We start from the raw sequence: 16,173 nt of genomic DNA, 5'->3' as shown, positions 1-16,173 counted from the left end.
TATTGCCCGCGAAGGGATACAATAAATACGGCGCGATCGTGACAATAACTCTTTTGTACCAGATGCAAGCGACCAAAACTGGCTTGCGACGAAGATATTATTGCGACGTCGATGTCTCTCAACGTCGATTCCTTTTATCGCGTTTTGCTGCATCTCGGTGTGAGATAAAAACGCGCCTGATATCTTCTATATCGCTTCGATCATGTCGCCTAAAATATAATGATAAATATAAAGCGTTCCGTTGCGTGTAAACCGACAGAGAGCGCGGGTTAATATAAAATTTCGCGGAAGACGAGTTTGATAATAGATATTTGCAAACTGACGAATTTCATCCCGAAAACTTTTCTACTTCCCCCATTTCCCTGGCCTCGCTCTCACATCATTCTACGCGTTTCGTTTATTTCTTGGCGACTTTACCAGCGTTCTTGGCTTATTCGTTCGTACCGCGCGTTATTCAGTGCAACCAGCTATTTGTCCACCCACCCTATCCCCGGAAGTCGTAGGTATGATATCTATTTCGCTTCCTGTTCCTGTTTCCTCCCGTTCACGGAAGAAAAGAGAAAAGTGCGCATTCTTCGACTTCGCCGAGCGCAGACGGAGACCACAAAGTGTCTTCCGCGGAAATGCACGTGAAAAGGTTTAAACGCGCTCCCGAGGTATCGTTTGCCGTGTCGTCTTCGTTCCTCTCTCCTCGTCGTTGTTGTCGTCGTTTTCTTCTCACCCTAACGGATCTCAGTTCCATTGCTCCTTTCGCTACCGCCCTCATCGCATAGTCAATCTTTTCCACGTCGCCGTCAGTAGCCGCGTTGTTAGGAGCTGTGCGAGTGCGAGACTACATCGTCACCGGATGCATTCCACCGCGCTTTGAAACGAGCCACGAACGGGACTCTTCATTGTTTGCCTACCCTCCAGCAAGCGGCTTCCTCCCTTCGTGTGCGCGCGCGACGGAAAGCGCTAAAGAGAGTTCTCTCAAGTATCCTCCTGCCTCTTGCCGCGCTGTTAACTGCGTCGACGCTACGCCAACCCTCGCCCCTTTCATTAAAACAAGCGGCGTTCAACCGCCGAGAAATCACACGCGGCGGCAAACCCACGAGGCGCAAAGTTTTTGAAAGTTTCATTTCAAGCTGGAATCAAGAGGTCGGCGAAAAAGAATTGAATTAACAGCGAGAAATGGAAATATACATATATATTTTCCTAAAGAGAATATGCGAATCTTTCAGGTTAATTCTCGCGAGAGTGAGAATTCAAGCCCGACCCTCGATTTGTCGAGGAAGCGCGCGGAGGATCGAGATGAAACTCGGCTCCGTGCGACGGAAACCGCACTGACGTCACACCTGGTCCCGCCTGGTCCCGCTATTTAAACGCGGTCTCGGGCCGTTTCATAGCCGACGCCAAGCGACCGACCGACCGACCGACCGACCCCCGTTGGTACGACGAAGTCGTGCGAAACCCGGGGAGGGGACCTCGTGAATTTATACGTCGTTTAACCCGGTTAAAACTTTGGCACTTAAATTAAACAATAGAACGAACCGCGCGCCCCGGAGTCTCTTGGAGTCGAACGTACGTCTTTGGCTCAGCGGGGCTTGCTCCATCCGTTTCGTCTCTCCCTTCCTTTCCCTCTCTCTTTCTCCCAGAGCCCGTTCGTGTGGCCAGTCCGCCCGCGAAAATCGTCTATAGATCGTTTCACAGTACGGTAGCAGATGTAGATACGGCAGATACCATAATTTTGCTATAGAAACTCACGTTTTCAGTGAAACCTAATTCTCCTTGGTCAATTTCTATCCGACTCTTCTCGCCATTGTTCCATCTGCTGCGCAGTTATGCTGCAGTGATCTCGTAAAAAGGATTTTGAGATTGATTATCGATATTTTATTTCAAAATCATAGACTACATTTTTATGTGAATTGAAGCATGTATTATCAACGGCAAATATTTTATAATTAGATAATAATAAATTTTACCACGGTTACCCCGATCAACTGATTGACTCGCAATGTCAAATTGAAACTACGTAATGAATTGTAATTATAATAAATTTTGTTAAGTGATTTAGAAAGTAACGAAAGTAATTCAGAAATTTTGTGAAGATTTTGTAATTTTGTAAGATTGAGCCGTTCTGTATATCGACGCCACTTGCCCGGGCCGTCGTAATTTTATTGCAACAAGTGATCGAGTAGATTTCGGAACGGCATCGGGCCTTTACGAGCTACTTCTATCTCTGGCGCGCACTAAAGCCGCCGCTAACGGCCCGTCGATACCACAGTACGTTTCTTCGCACGAACAATTCCCTCGCGAAACTGGCGAATTGTATGTGTATACCCCGGGTTCGCTATAATCGAAGCTGTAACGAGCGCGTTCTCTTACGTCGCGCCGGAATTGCCAATTCCCGGACGTGCCTCAGTGGCCGGCGCGCCATAATTGAAGCGGCACGTTTCGATAAATTCGATCGTGGAAACGGTGTAAGAAACTGTCGCGGCGCATGAAACGACGGTAACCGTCCTATAAACAGGGCGGACTGCCGGTTAACTGTGCGAGAGAGGGGCACGCGAGCGAGAAAGCTTCTCGCATTCCGAGTACAGGGTGAACCCCGTACGTGAGTCGCGTGCGGGGACGATTTCGACGGTCGCTCGACTCGTGTTAATTACCAGGCAATGTTGGTCTCCGTAACCGGCTTTTGGAGGTCTTTCGTGGCGTTTTCGCTAATCCTCCGACTGCCTTGATTCTCGTTTCACGTGAGAGCTTGATTCTGCTGGTTGTACGAACTGCTAGTTCGTCCGATCGGGATCTTTCTTTTTTTTTCTTTTTTTCTCTCCTTGTCTGGACAGGGGGTCTGGCCGTTTCTACCGTGACCTCCGATCTCGAACAAAGATGGCGGTGGGAAGGTTCGGTGCCGTAATATAATGTTCTGCCAGCTCGCGTGTTATACAACTAAATTCATTTTTCATAGTTTCCGAATTCCTAGAGCGTAATCGCGGAATTGCAGTCCGTATGGAAAACGGATTTAGGTTTGCCGAGTTTCGGCAATCTCGTAAACACTCCATGAGAACCAGACTTTACATCAGAAGTCTGGCGCGCTCTTAACTAAGCGCTCCCCCATCCCCAAATCCTTCCTGCGAAACTCGATTATTCTCACGACTTCTCCCAACCGGCATTCCCATTACCCGAAAAAGGAAGTCGTCGGTATTAATCGTGAAACATTGCCGCCGCGCCGCGAAGTCGATGAAGTTTAAGAAGATTTGGCGCCACGCGCTTCTTATATCTCGACGTCTCTCCTCCTTTCTCTCCGTTCGACCGCCCATTTCCCAACATCGCTCGTGAATTCTGCAGCTTCTGTGGGAACAAAATGGGAGTGGATTCTACGGCAGCCGGCCAGAATGCGCAATGACGATTGTTCGGACCGAAGCGGACGACTTTGCGGAACGACCGGCAAGAGGGAGAGCTCAGGATTCGGGGAGTAAGGATGGAAGATGATCCACCCCCGCCGGTCGAACTTTAAGTTTTGCCGAAAGAAGGGCGGCTTTTGTGCGCCCATTCGAGATCGCACGGAACTATCGTGTTCCGCTGTGAGTCTTCCTTCCGGTTTCTCGCGCCGAGTCGCCTCCATTGATCCAAGTTTCGGAGACGCTGATACCAGAGAAAAAGGAACTCGAGCGGACGAAAAAGACGAAGGGGGCGGACGAATTATTCCTGGCGATCGGAGGGGTGGAAATCTGTCGCGAAATAATGAGTTATGCGCCATTGACTTTCCTCTACGCGTCGGGGGAAAAGTCGCGCCGCCTGTTCGCGTTCATTTCTCTCTGTCATCGTGAGGAGAGCTGCCGCTCTCCCATGTCTTAATGAATTCGGGAGGAAACAGCGATGAGGGGTCTTCGAAATGAGAGTAACGATCGATGTGGAATCACGAAATTTTGAGAAGACTGCGTAAATTGAAATTTTCGCATTGCGACATGAAACTATCGTAATTTTTCGTATCTAAATGATTTGCTATTTTATTATTTGCTTTAAAAAATGAGACTGCGAGATTGTAAAAAAATATTTTTACATGTAACGAAATATTGGCTTCAGTTTTTGTAGAACTCATCTTTTATTGAATTTATAAGAAATTGCATCTCAGAAAGATTCTCTATATTAATGTAGTAAGTTGAACGAAAGAGAGAATAATCGTTGTGCGCGCAGAAGACGAGAAGGTTTGGAGCACAGAAAGGAGGTCAGAAAGGCCAAAAATCTATTGCAAAATAATAAGTTATCTCCCGACGACTTTTGCCGACGTGTCTTCCGCGGCTGGCTTCTCCCCGAGGTTACCTCATTATTTCTAACTGATGACGCCATAATTCAGGTTCTCGGCGACGTACAAGAAAATGGACTTCCCCGGCCTCGTCTTGCACTTTGCCGAGCTCCTGTGCGACATGGCACCGTGTCTGGTTTTGCTATTCCATCCAATTAAATGCCTAATCAATTATCCCTCGGACGACGAGTTGCCGCCCTTTCTTGTAGACATCTTTGCAACCGCGCTCTTATGCAGCTCATTACGATAAGGCATGCGAATCTCTCATTGTTTGCGAATCTCCGTCTAAAGTACATCGAATTAGTGTTAAAAATACTTTACATTACTACCGACAAAAGTCTGGTTTATGAATAAAAAGATGAATTTGTATTGAATGTAACTATCTGATATGTGATTACAATTTATAAACGACTAATTTATTAACGACTTATTGTTTTTTTAACTAATTAAATTTTATTACTTTTTGATTTTATTTTCCTGATTATATTTATTACAGTTTAAATATTTATTGTCATTATTATTACTCGGGAGAATATACGAACAAATTTTGTGGATACACAGCGAACTTTCCTTTCATTTGAAGTATCAATTAATTAATGAAATTAGATTGCTGTCTGAATGAATATCTACTTAATTGCATTCTGTTCACCAGGCTTGTTATTGTTATTAGTACTAACAAACTTCAATCAATTTTGCTTTCAGATTTCCGGGCACTTACATAATACTGGGCAATTCCTGGTATTTAGAGCAGACAGGGAGGCGAAGATACGGGTCAATATAACGGGTGGCCCACTCGCCTATCACTACCAGTTCGAGGAAATATATATTCACTATGGAATGGACGACGGTCATGGTTCCGAGCATCGTATTAATAACTATGCTTTCCCCGCTGAAGTGAGTAGCACAGCACATACAATATAAAAAATACTGTGACAGATTCCGGCTACATATATAGTACCACAATCTGATTGTACCTACTTGAATTAGTAACAATCAGTTATATCGTATGCCCAATAAAATCGTAAATAAAATCTACATATTAATGAAAGCGAACTAAGCGCAAAACTAAATGTATTAATTTTAACAGGAAAAAACCATACGCTTTAATTTGTAAATAATCTTATTAAATTTTTTAATTTAGCGTAAAACATAAAATTGAATGACTTTCTGTAACGATCTCAGAGATGTTCATTACACTTTTCACAAAGCCGAATGCATAGGTTATTCCTTTCGTTAATTCTATGAGGAAAGGATTAAAAAGGCTAATAAAAGGGAAAGAGAAACCATTTTCGGATTGCTAGTTAATAATTGAATCGCAGATTTGCGATGCCTATTTAAAAGTGTCTTGCATTTTTTAACGGATATATTTCCATTTTCAAGGACAGAATCTGTTTCCGATATCACGTCGAATTGTAAATTATAAATTGATGCATTTTTCAATATCTATATTGCTCGTAATGAATTCTCTTTTTCTTTGGAGAAGCTTAATAGAACTGTGCTACGTAGTGATTGATTCTGAAAATGATACGTGAAAGCGTTTCAAGTAATTGTTACGTCGAAGCAACTAATTGCTAATCTGTGCTTCAAAACGATTCACGTAACAACTGATTCTGAAATCGGTAGTTATATTTTTTGTGATAATAAAAAATTCAATATCGAAGTTAATACATATGTCCGATTCTGGCGAATTAACTATTGAAACAATTGATTCTAAACTCAACGTGCATTTTTTTCACAATTTAGTAAATTTTCCGAGTTTCCGCAAATTAAAAATTTTATCGCCTAAAGTTCGCACTTTCTTGGAAGTTTTACCTCTTATTTTGCAACAACATTTAATAAGAAGTAATATAGGTAGAATATCATGAAAGATATTTCAAAAATGCATTGATTTTTATGCAGAAAATAAGTACATTTCGTGACAAAATTGGTAAAGCAGAAAAATTTTCAAGATTGACATTGCACGTTTGTAAGTTCGCCTCAATTATCCACGTTATTAATTAATTATAGGTTATTCTACGGTTTTACGAGTAAAACGATATACTTACAATCCCGGGATTTTCGGTTACGGTGACCACAAACGCGCAGTACAGACAATTATGAAATTCTAATCACGCCATTATCCTAGCAATCGCTTTACAAAGCGACAAATAATTAGAATTATCATGTAATTTGCAGTTTGCCAATTAATTATAACCGCAATGCAGTCGGTGACCGCGTCTGTGGCACGGGCACACGGCGCTCACGGCACTCTCGTAAAACTCTACATATTGCGTACGTGATTTTATTCGCGAACGAACTATACGTAGAATCATTGCCGTAAAATGAGAGCGGAGGATGACCCGGGAATGACGATATAATTAATTGAAATTAATTACGTGCCGGCATCGTAACGAGACAAATTAAACATTCGATAAACGAGACATGACGGCGCGGCGGCCCAATTAACTGTGACCTATTTATTTCTCTCAGAAGCAATTCATAATTCCTCTTTCTCCCTGAACAATCCAATTTTCTTAAACCCACAAAATAATGCCGCGATCAGCCGTCAATGTGATAAACTCCTAAACTGAAAAGCGGAATCGATGGTGACTTTGTTGCTATTTTTGTCTTCGGCCGCAACGATATATTCTGATATTCTGTGTCAATTTTTCCTGGTAATTGTCACAAAGATGATTGGTAGAAGATCCATTTGAAAGTTTCAAAAATTTGCTTTGTGAAAAAATTGATATACGAAGTAAATATAGGTAAAAAGTAAAAGCAATGCGATATTCTTTAAAAGATAAATTGTAATGGAAAAATTTGCAGCGAGATGCAGCCGAACGGCGGATTCCACACGAGCGGTATTACCAAGTCTGCTAAAAAATTAAACTTCCGAAAGCGCGCGAGCGCGGTTGAATCGGCGGAAATGCAATATCGATTAGTACTTCTCGTAAATACAGGTCGAAGGATACTTCTCCATCCTTTTTTCTTAATGACTAAAAAGGGCAGATTAATGAATCCGCGCAACTAGGGGTAATTATCGAGAATCGATAATCAAGAAGTCTAAATGCATTTGTAGGATGTCGAATCGATGATACGACCAACACGGATTTCTCATTTATTAAAACTCGGTGTACGTAAAATTCAATATGCCAATAATAACCAACTTCCTGGTCGCAAATCCCCTCAGACGGTAATGAGTTACAAGCATTGATGATAATTTAATTCGAATATCGCAAATACTGTTAAATAAACGAGCCACTAAGTCGTAATAAAGCCCTTATTTACAGCTTACTCTACATCGATTTTGAATAAGCGGTTAAAATTCATTTATTCATTTACGTGCTAAAACACGTTAATTATTTTATTTATTTTAGACATAAATTATAGCATGTTTTTTTACATGTTGAAAAAGAATAATTTTATCTAACATTTTATAATTACAATCTTTAATTTCTACTTTTTGTTTCTTTAACGTGAACGAAATTAATATACAGTTAATCGAGAAGACAATACAATCACTAATTATATATTTAGTATTATTTACATTTACTGCTTCAGCAATTGATTCTATTTAAAACCAAATAATACAGCATTTTATATAGAATTCAATTTGCAGAAATCCTGATAAAAGTAGCTCCCTTCTATTTACAAAAGCATGATAAATAAAATAAATAAAAATAAAAGTAATAATAAAATAAATCTTTATGAAATTGCGACATAAACCATTATCGGATAATATTTTTCAAGAGAAACATTTCTCTAACGTTGTTTATTGACAGCAAAATAATATTACGAAGTAATAATTTTTTAGACTCCGAGGTATTTTAGAACATCGATAAAGCTATCTTTATTTAGAGATAAAACCTATTTCTCCAATTCGTTTCAAAAGCATGATATATAAGATGTACGAAGAAAATTCAGGGAATATCGATCTCATATATTCTTCTCGGTTGTGTGCGTGTGATATCAGGCGCGATACGTGAATGGAAGAATGTTGAATACCACCTTCCTCGAGACATGAGGAATTTAGATATGCAGTTTCCGAATTTTAGGAGTGTATTTTTATTTCGACGTGCACAGGCATTCGAATACATATATATATATATATACATAGTTTCCATCTTGATGCGAGGAGCATAGATTTTCCAACAAATCGCGCTTTAAAGAAAGAGCTCGCGGTAAAACAATCTTATATGTATAAATCGCATTTTTTCTCTTTTCGTCGTATCTATTAAAATTTGATACGCCGTGATTTAGTGCGCTGTGTTGAGAGAAGGGTTACGAGCGCATTGCTGTTTAGCAAGATATCAGGAAAAGCGCCAAATAATCTGGCCGTTATATCCTTGCGTCCTCAGTGAGGAGCGGGCTTTCAATGGCGTCGTGAATCAAAGGCAGTCATCTTCCATCGCACGGTCTGCCACCCCCTTCATCTAGCTTACGTCGCTTCTCTATATATAACACCGACTATGCGAGAGCATATGTGAATTAATTTGATAGCTGCAAGAAGGACAGATCTCCGGTGTACTTTTTCGCTTGTCGAATCGATCTTAACTTAAGAAGGGTTTGTTAAGTTAAAGAATAAAACATCAAGCTTAAAATCTGGGGGTTTCTTTTTATATTTTATGTTTTTATATTTATATTATACAAAAGAACGGGAAATTTTTGGAGAATGGAATTTTCTCTTATTGCGTATGGATTTCTTAGCTATTTTGTGTCAAATACGGATGTCTTACTTAGTAAGATATCCATCAGGAACTCCAAAATTTTGCCGAATTTCAGGTGCCTATAGGAGATAGTCGGGAAGGTGCAAATGTTAGGTGGATAAATGTAACACACGATAATCGTGCCGCATGTAGTCAATAAAGAGAGCATAACATGTTTATTGATCATTAATTCAGTACTCCCGGCGGGGAGAGCAAACACAATTACATTTGGAACCGGTACGCACGATACATTATGCTAGGTGTACCCTATAATGCCGTGTGTTCAATAGACGCTTGTGTATTTGATGACAAAAGTTATTCGCTCAATTTAGAAAGAGATCGCTTTCATTGAAAGCACACCATGTATGCATGAACCAAAGCTGCATAATTAAATGTCGAATCTCGATCTCTGAGCATTGTCCCTCGCGATTATAAAATCGAAAATTTTAACACAATTCACTTAATACACACCGATATAACTCCAGCCCCGAGAGTATATTCATATAAATATCTTTCTTATTACAAGTTTTATTTTTTATCTCATTCACGTCTATCGCAAAGAAATAAACATTTTTTTTACTGATGGTCTATCAGGCAGAGCCAACAGCTCTGCGCGCGGCTACGCGCACCGCACAAGCACGTTACACGATTTGCATTCAAATGTAACAGTGGCGTCGTTAGCGGCAACGGCGCGTTAAAAAGCCCGGCGATTAATCAACGGCGGTGAAGGGCCCCGCATAGTTCCGTGGCGTCAAAGGGACGCGAATAATTCAAGCTGCAGCGGCAGCGACGGCATCTTGGTCGCGTAAACACTTGACGGTACGGGGGAGGGAGGGAGTCGCTGGATCACGGCTAGGCGTCGACGGCGTGCATAATGAAATCTGCATTAATACGTGTGCTCAGAAAGCCCGGGGGGAAAGGGAGAGATCGGCGGTCATGTACGAGCGGGGGCGGGTTGGCGGTTTGGGCACGGCGCGGCGGTTAGCGGCCGGAGGACCGAGCGTTGGTTTGGGGAGGAAGGCTCGGTCTGAAAGCCCTAACCCGGGGAGGACAAGGGAATTCCAAGAGCCACGACACTCGAGCGAGTCTGACCCATTACCAGCGTGTTTGAGGGACGAGCCGCTTTGATGCCGAAAGCCTACTCGAGAAGCAGCTGATGGAGTACCTCGAGTGCGCGCTCCTCGAATGGGGTCCGTTTTCCCCGGTCCCTCATCCCTCGCGTCGCGAAACGGATGTCCACGGGAGTACCGCTCACCCCGGCAGAGACAGGCCCCTGTCGAGACCGTTCGCGAATTTATGGCCGCCGTGCCCGGCCAAATTGGGCGAACCGCGCGCGTTGCGTGTTATTGTCCGCCATCGATCACGTAAGAAACGTCGGCGCGATTTTACTCGAATACATCTTCGAGATCGAGTCAGAAAAGATTTACTCAGAGAATGTGATGTGTAACACAGACTGATTCATAGAGTTATAAACCATAAAGAATAATCTATAGCTTTGGAGAACTATTAACAGAGTATATTGAGGGTCTCTGTTTATAATCTCTCGAAGAGATTATAATACCAAATGGAAAATTTTCCGATATAACGATCATTTCGAAGCTATAAGCGATTTCGTAACAAGGAAAATTTTATATACAAGTCGTAATTATCGGTTTTTATACGAGCTGAAATTTGAGCTCCGTTCTATGAAGAAAATGATTATAATAACTTCACTGTACGATAATTTGCTAATTAAATGTTACCAATTTGAGTTAAATTACATCTATTTACACATAAATGTTACAATAAAATATTATCTTATCGTCGTTGTTCCTCACAAATGTTTCACTTTTTAAAGAAATGTCAAAAGATCTCGTCGTGCTTGTTCGATATCTAGTAATTTTTAAAAATCTAGCGCGATGAAATTAAAATGTGATTTTTGGTTGGAAATGTGATTAGATCATGATTTTTACGATATGATTCGTTCTCTGTCTCTTTCTTTTTTCTCTCGCTCTCTTTTTTAGAACACGTTTCATGAATTATTTATTTTCTGCGGTTTCAATTTAAGCATAAATTTAATCGACCGATTAATTTCGGGATCAAAACCGAAACAGAACGGTGGCAGTGCAAATGCGACGTAGGATACCGAGGGTCCTTTTGATAGGAACGGCGCTCTGACAGCCGGTATACCCACTAATGGTCAAACAACGTGGCACGGGATTCGAGTGCTATGATTATGCCACCAGAGCGTACACAAATTGACAGGCATAATTGGTTTAATTTCTACATGGCGTCCAGCCCGTGGAACGCGGCCGTTCGGAATTGTCTGGAAGGACGCTAATACCTTAAAGCCACCCGTCGCGTTGCTATCGATGCACTTCATCGCACAAATGGACCCCGCAAAGATGACAAAATTTTATTATATATTATTCCACGTTTAGCATTAATAATTAATTAATTAATTAATTAATGATCATCATAATAATAATCGTCGACCTTAATAACTGCAATTACACAGACTGAGTGGCTTCTTTGTACGAAATTGCACGAATACTGTTTATGAGAAATTAAAACGATTAATGAAACAATAGAGAATAGTAAAACAATCTCCATATAATTATTTATTGTTTGCATTATTGTATACGTTTCCATTATTGTAGAATTATATTTATTTATATATTTCATGGTAACAATAGATTTTAGTAACTGTCCCTCAAGCCGTTAATTTTTCAACTTCGTCATTAAGTTTACAGCGAAACTCTTTTTAGGAGAATGTGGCTGTGGGTCACGAGCGCGTACTAAACGTATGGCGGAATAAAGGGAAATCCGAAATGGTAGCGCGTATATTCATTTAATTATTCTGTGCAGAGCTTTAACCAGTCGAGAGGCCCTAGCGCGCGTTTCCGTAATTGTAGTGGTCGTTTATAGTTGAACGACCCTCGTCGCGTCGCGATTGTGTGTTGTCACGAGCGCCTCCCTTACTTCCGGTTTGTGCTAAAAGGTCACCGGCGCGGCGCGCCGCGCGGCGCTGGGACCGAAGAGAGAGCGGTGCTCTTGGATATTTTTTTTTCTACACGTAAAGCTCTCCATCGTTCCCGCCATCGTGACTCTCTCGGCGGGACGCCGCATCTCGACACCCACTTGGACGTCATTAAAATTTTACAACCACGACTAATGTTGTATGTATATCATGAGCGGACTTTTCTAATTTCGACGAATAAATTAATAATCGCGATATCGATCGCGACTTAATTGGATCGCGGAATGATGTAACGCGTTACGAACGCTTGCTCCGCCTGGCTTCGGAAACTTATTAATTAATTTTGTGTTTATACCGCATTATTATACACGCATATACGATGCGGTAATATTTTTTTATTTCACCGGGATTATACGCGGGCCCGCCGCACGCGCAAATACATATATTGTTTGCCTTTATTTATTAAAATCTCCGCCGTTCGAAATGCGATAATTGATTTAATTGAAACGAAAACCGCCGATAAGCGGCGGTGACTGCCAGCCATTATCGTAAGTGCCTATTCATACGATATTTGAAATGTTGGGAAATTGGAATATTATAGAAAATGGTTTTTTTTTCTCCCTTACACGTTGACGTCGGGCTGACGTGAAAATGCGGCAGTCAAAAGCCCTGGACAAACAGAGATAGACGATAATCCGCGCGTCGCAAAGAAAGGCTTTTTACATGCCGTTCCGCGGGGTTAAACATATTAACGACGCTAAAACGTAATTAGCAATAATTTGAAAGTATAATCGCCACATTCAATTAAGCGCCGACGCGATATAACAGGGGTATCCGTAGGAACGACGTAACGCTCGGACGGTAATGGAGTACTTGGCGATTTTTCAAGCAAAATGACGCAAGACGCATCTACATATGAATAGTAGGAATTCTCCGACGGCTCTGTGTGTACACGTATACGCGTATACATACGCATCTACATATTAATGCACGCGTATCCCGGCGTGTATTGTCACGTCGCTGTGCCCGTATAGGCATTCGTGTCTGTGCTGCCGGCACTCGTGGGTTAATATAGAGCCGCCGGGTGGAAGGGTCGGTGGTAAGGGATGGCAGCGCGGCATTACAGCTATATATCTATCATAGTAGAATAGCGCATTGTGCCAGAAATCGTGATGGCATGCCCATAGGCCGCAAGAACGCCATAAGCGCACCCCCTAATGCGTGAATTATCCTTGATGCACCGCGTCCTCGCGAATCTGAGAAAAAAGACTCGTGTAATGACGCAACGTAAGATCGCAATGGTAGTGGTAATTTTGCGTCGCGTGCAGTAAAATGAGCCGTAGCTTTATAGAAAGGTCGGGACAAATATATTTTCTCATTCGAAAGCAGGAATATTGCAATTAACGAATATACAAGAAACACATTGAAAATATCGATGCGACATATTAAGTATCAACAAAAAATAATTAATATATACAGGAGAAATCTTTATTGACGCATTTTAATCCGTCCATATTTAACAGTCTGAGATGTAGATAGATTTTCCTTGAGAGAACTGTCTCTATTATTATTATTATTTAATCCACTTATCAAACTTGCTACTTGTTTATAATGTGCGATGTGCGTCTATTTTCTGGCGATTCGTTTATCTTCCGCCTTAAAAAATTGATTTTTGGAAACGTGTAAATACGCGGAAAATATCAAACTTCAGAGACACACGTTTCGGTATTCGTTATCTTGCTTTGATATGATTTCGCCGCTCTTCGGTTCGGCAATATTGGATTTTTCAATTATGACGGCAACACGACGTGCTGTCCTTATTAAGTCTATCAGAACACAGGTTTTAATCTACCCGTTTTATTGGCTACGGTTTATTTGCTTACGGTTAATCGTTTATTACGTTCTGCTGCACGTATATTGCAGGATTAAATTGTACATAATATGATGTTTAAATCTTCTATAATTATAATTACGATTCGGAGAATCGAAGCGAAAAATTGAGAGTCGACAAGTCCACTTTATTTTCAACCTTTGATTTGTTGAACACGGATTATATTGACAACGCATTACAACTCGCTACGCGTAACAACGTCCCGTTTTGAATCGGATTATTTTAATTGCAATGTATTTACAGATTCTAATTTTTTTATATTTTATGATTATTTAATTTCCATGTCTCTATGCTAATTTAAGATTAGCGACAAAAAATCGATTTTAAATTTGATAGAGATATTTTATAACTATTCAGCGAGCATACTTCATATAAATGAATCTCGTTTATCCCGAGGTGCCGATTTTTCAGTTTAGTACGTTTACCCCCTCGCGATTGCACTCGCTGATTTCACACTTGATGCACCCAACGAATGAACCGCGCATATCGAATATTCATATCGGCCGTGACTCGCAGGGCGTTATCACACCTGCTCCCAAAGTATTATAGAGGCACCGCGCTGAAAGAACGTATATAACGCTATGAATACGAGAGTGCGCATATCAATTAAGAAAAGGATAGCTTTATCTGTTAACTCTACGCTTATGATTTGATTTTCGTAGATCCAGATTTACCAGAATTTTTTTTTCATTTTTTTTAGCATATGAACGTGCGGTTGTAGAAATGGCAATGTTAAAATAGAGGTTTAAGTGTTCGGTGTAGTTAACACAGAAACTGCTGCTTGCGAAGGCGATGGGAACTGTTTGTAATCAGATCCGGACAAAGTTTGCATACGAGACAATTTCGCGTGTCCAGTCTGGTAGCTTGCATTGCAACTGCAAGATAGCCTCGTAGGTCCAGGCCAATAGGTTAACTAGTGTCGTCGGATCAGTTGCTATTACCGCTTACCGCTATGCCGCTGTGCATAATATCGTATCGAATTATTGTAATATATAAAATCTGATATCGCAATGCGATATTGTTCACGAAATGTATATATCTTCTGGAAAACTGATACTTACCCATTACTTGTGTCCTTCTTCACTTGAAATCATTTTAATAATGTACGTTGAAAGTGGGACGATACCTCTTTGCACACGATTACAATACGATTACGATGATGAAAATATGATCTCCATAAATTACATTATTTATTACGTTACGAAATTACAGAACATGCTTTCAAGTGGATATCGCATACTATAGGTGACACTTTGCGTTTTAACGAAGCTGGTACACGGTGTTCGCGGTATTTTTTGTTAGTCCGGAGTAGATATTCGACGATGATTAACTCCACTGCGTGTGTAAAAATAATTTTCACCGAGACTGTCGTCGGGACCGCTTAAAGAGGAGATAATGCGTTTACCGAATGCGCGACTGTGTTTGCGGGCTCGTCGCAGTCTTCGCAGAGGGTAGTGATTATGCTCTAGTGGCGGGCAAAGTGGCGGGTAAAGCACGAGGTGGTGGTCGTGAAGGAGGCATCGGGCCAGGATGAGAGGCAGAGTGCAGAAGATACGTTGAGATCGGATGGTATACACGTGAAGTGAAGGTGCTCAGAGGAAGAGAGGGCCAGCTCGGCACTTCGCGGGTTACCCGCGGTGAATTCCGAATTTCCAGGGCGTAGCAAATTTCAGAAAGCTCGGGCTATATACCGCCTTGGCTCGGTCGTCAAGTAGGATTTTGCTCGCCCGTGACAACGAATTTCGGGATCGCCGCGTAGCTAAGAGCCGCAGAATTTTATCCCGGCTCGAGATAATGGAAGGACGAAAGGAAGTACACCGTATTTCTGAATAAAAGCTCGCGCATGAAAAAATGTAAAAATAAATGCCGGTAGAATAACATCTTTTGTCACACGGATTATCCTATTTCTTTTTTAACGAATATACTTTATATTATATGCGCACGTAACAATTATACGCAGTTCTCTGCGTGATAAATTTAAAATGTTACACAATTCTTACGTGGCCTTCAGCCCGAAACTGTGTAACTCGCATTAAGTTATGCTTGTGTTCGACATTTCGAGACAAAACAGAGTTTTGTATGCTATACATAAATTATTTCATTCGTCAGATGGTAAGAAAGGGGCTTAAAAACGTAAAAGATATTTCTAATATGATGTTTTATAATACTCGGAGAACGAAGGTTTCTACAATCTGTATCAGCAATAATATAATGAGCGCTGAAAGCTGATTTGTCGACAGAGTGCTTCTTAATAACAATTTCTCTCTTCAGCCGTATTGACTAGTCGTATAAGGTAACCTGGAGAAAAATCTGTTAAGAAAAAATTCAATTTATTGAAATTACGTGCAGTTAT

At 41.1% G+C, this 16,173-nt stretch overlaps 1 protein-coding gene across 3 annotated transcripts in view; it reads left to right on the top strand.

The window, feature by feature from the left end:
* The window catches only part of Carpa (Carbonic anhydrase-related protein A), a 127,856-nt gene that overhangs the window by 85,864 nt on the left and 25,819 nt on the right, over nt 1-16,173 (top strand). For all 3 annotated transcript variants that reach the window (XM_071790333.1, XM_071790330.1, XM_071790332.1), the window contains exon 4: nt 4,988-5,179. In XM_071790333.1, the coding sequence (XP_071646434.1) occupies nt 4,988-5,179 (192 nt within the window). The remainder of the gene's footprint in view (nt 1-4,987; nt 5,180-16,173) is intronic.

This window comes from Temnothorax longispinosus, chromosome 10 (assembly GCF_030848805.1).
Source record: "Temnothorax longispinosus isolate EJ_2023e chromosome 10, Tlon_JGU_v1, whole genome shotgun sequence".
NCBI lineage: Eukaryota > Metazoa > Arthropoda > Insecta > Hymenoptera > Formicidae > Temnothorax > Temnothorax longispinosus.
This window is presented reverse-complemented; position numbering and strand designations above follow the sequence as displayed.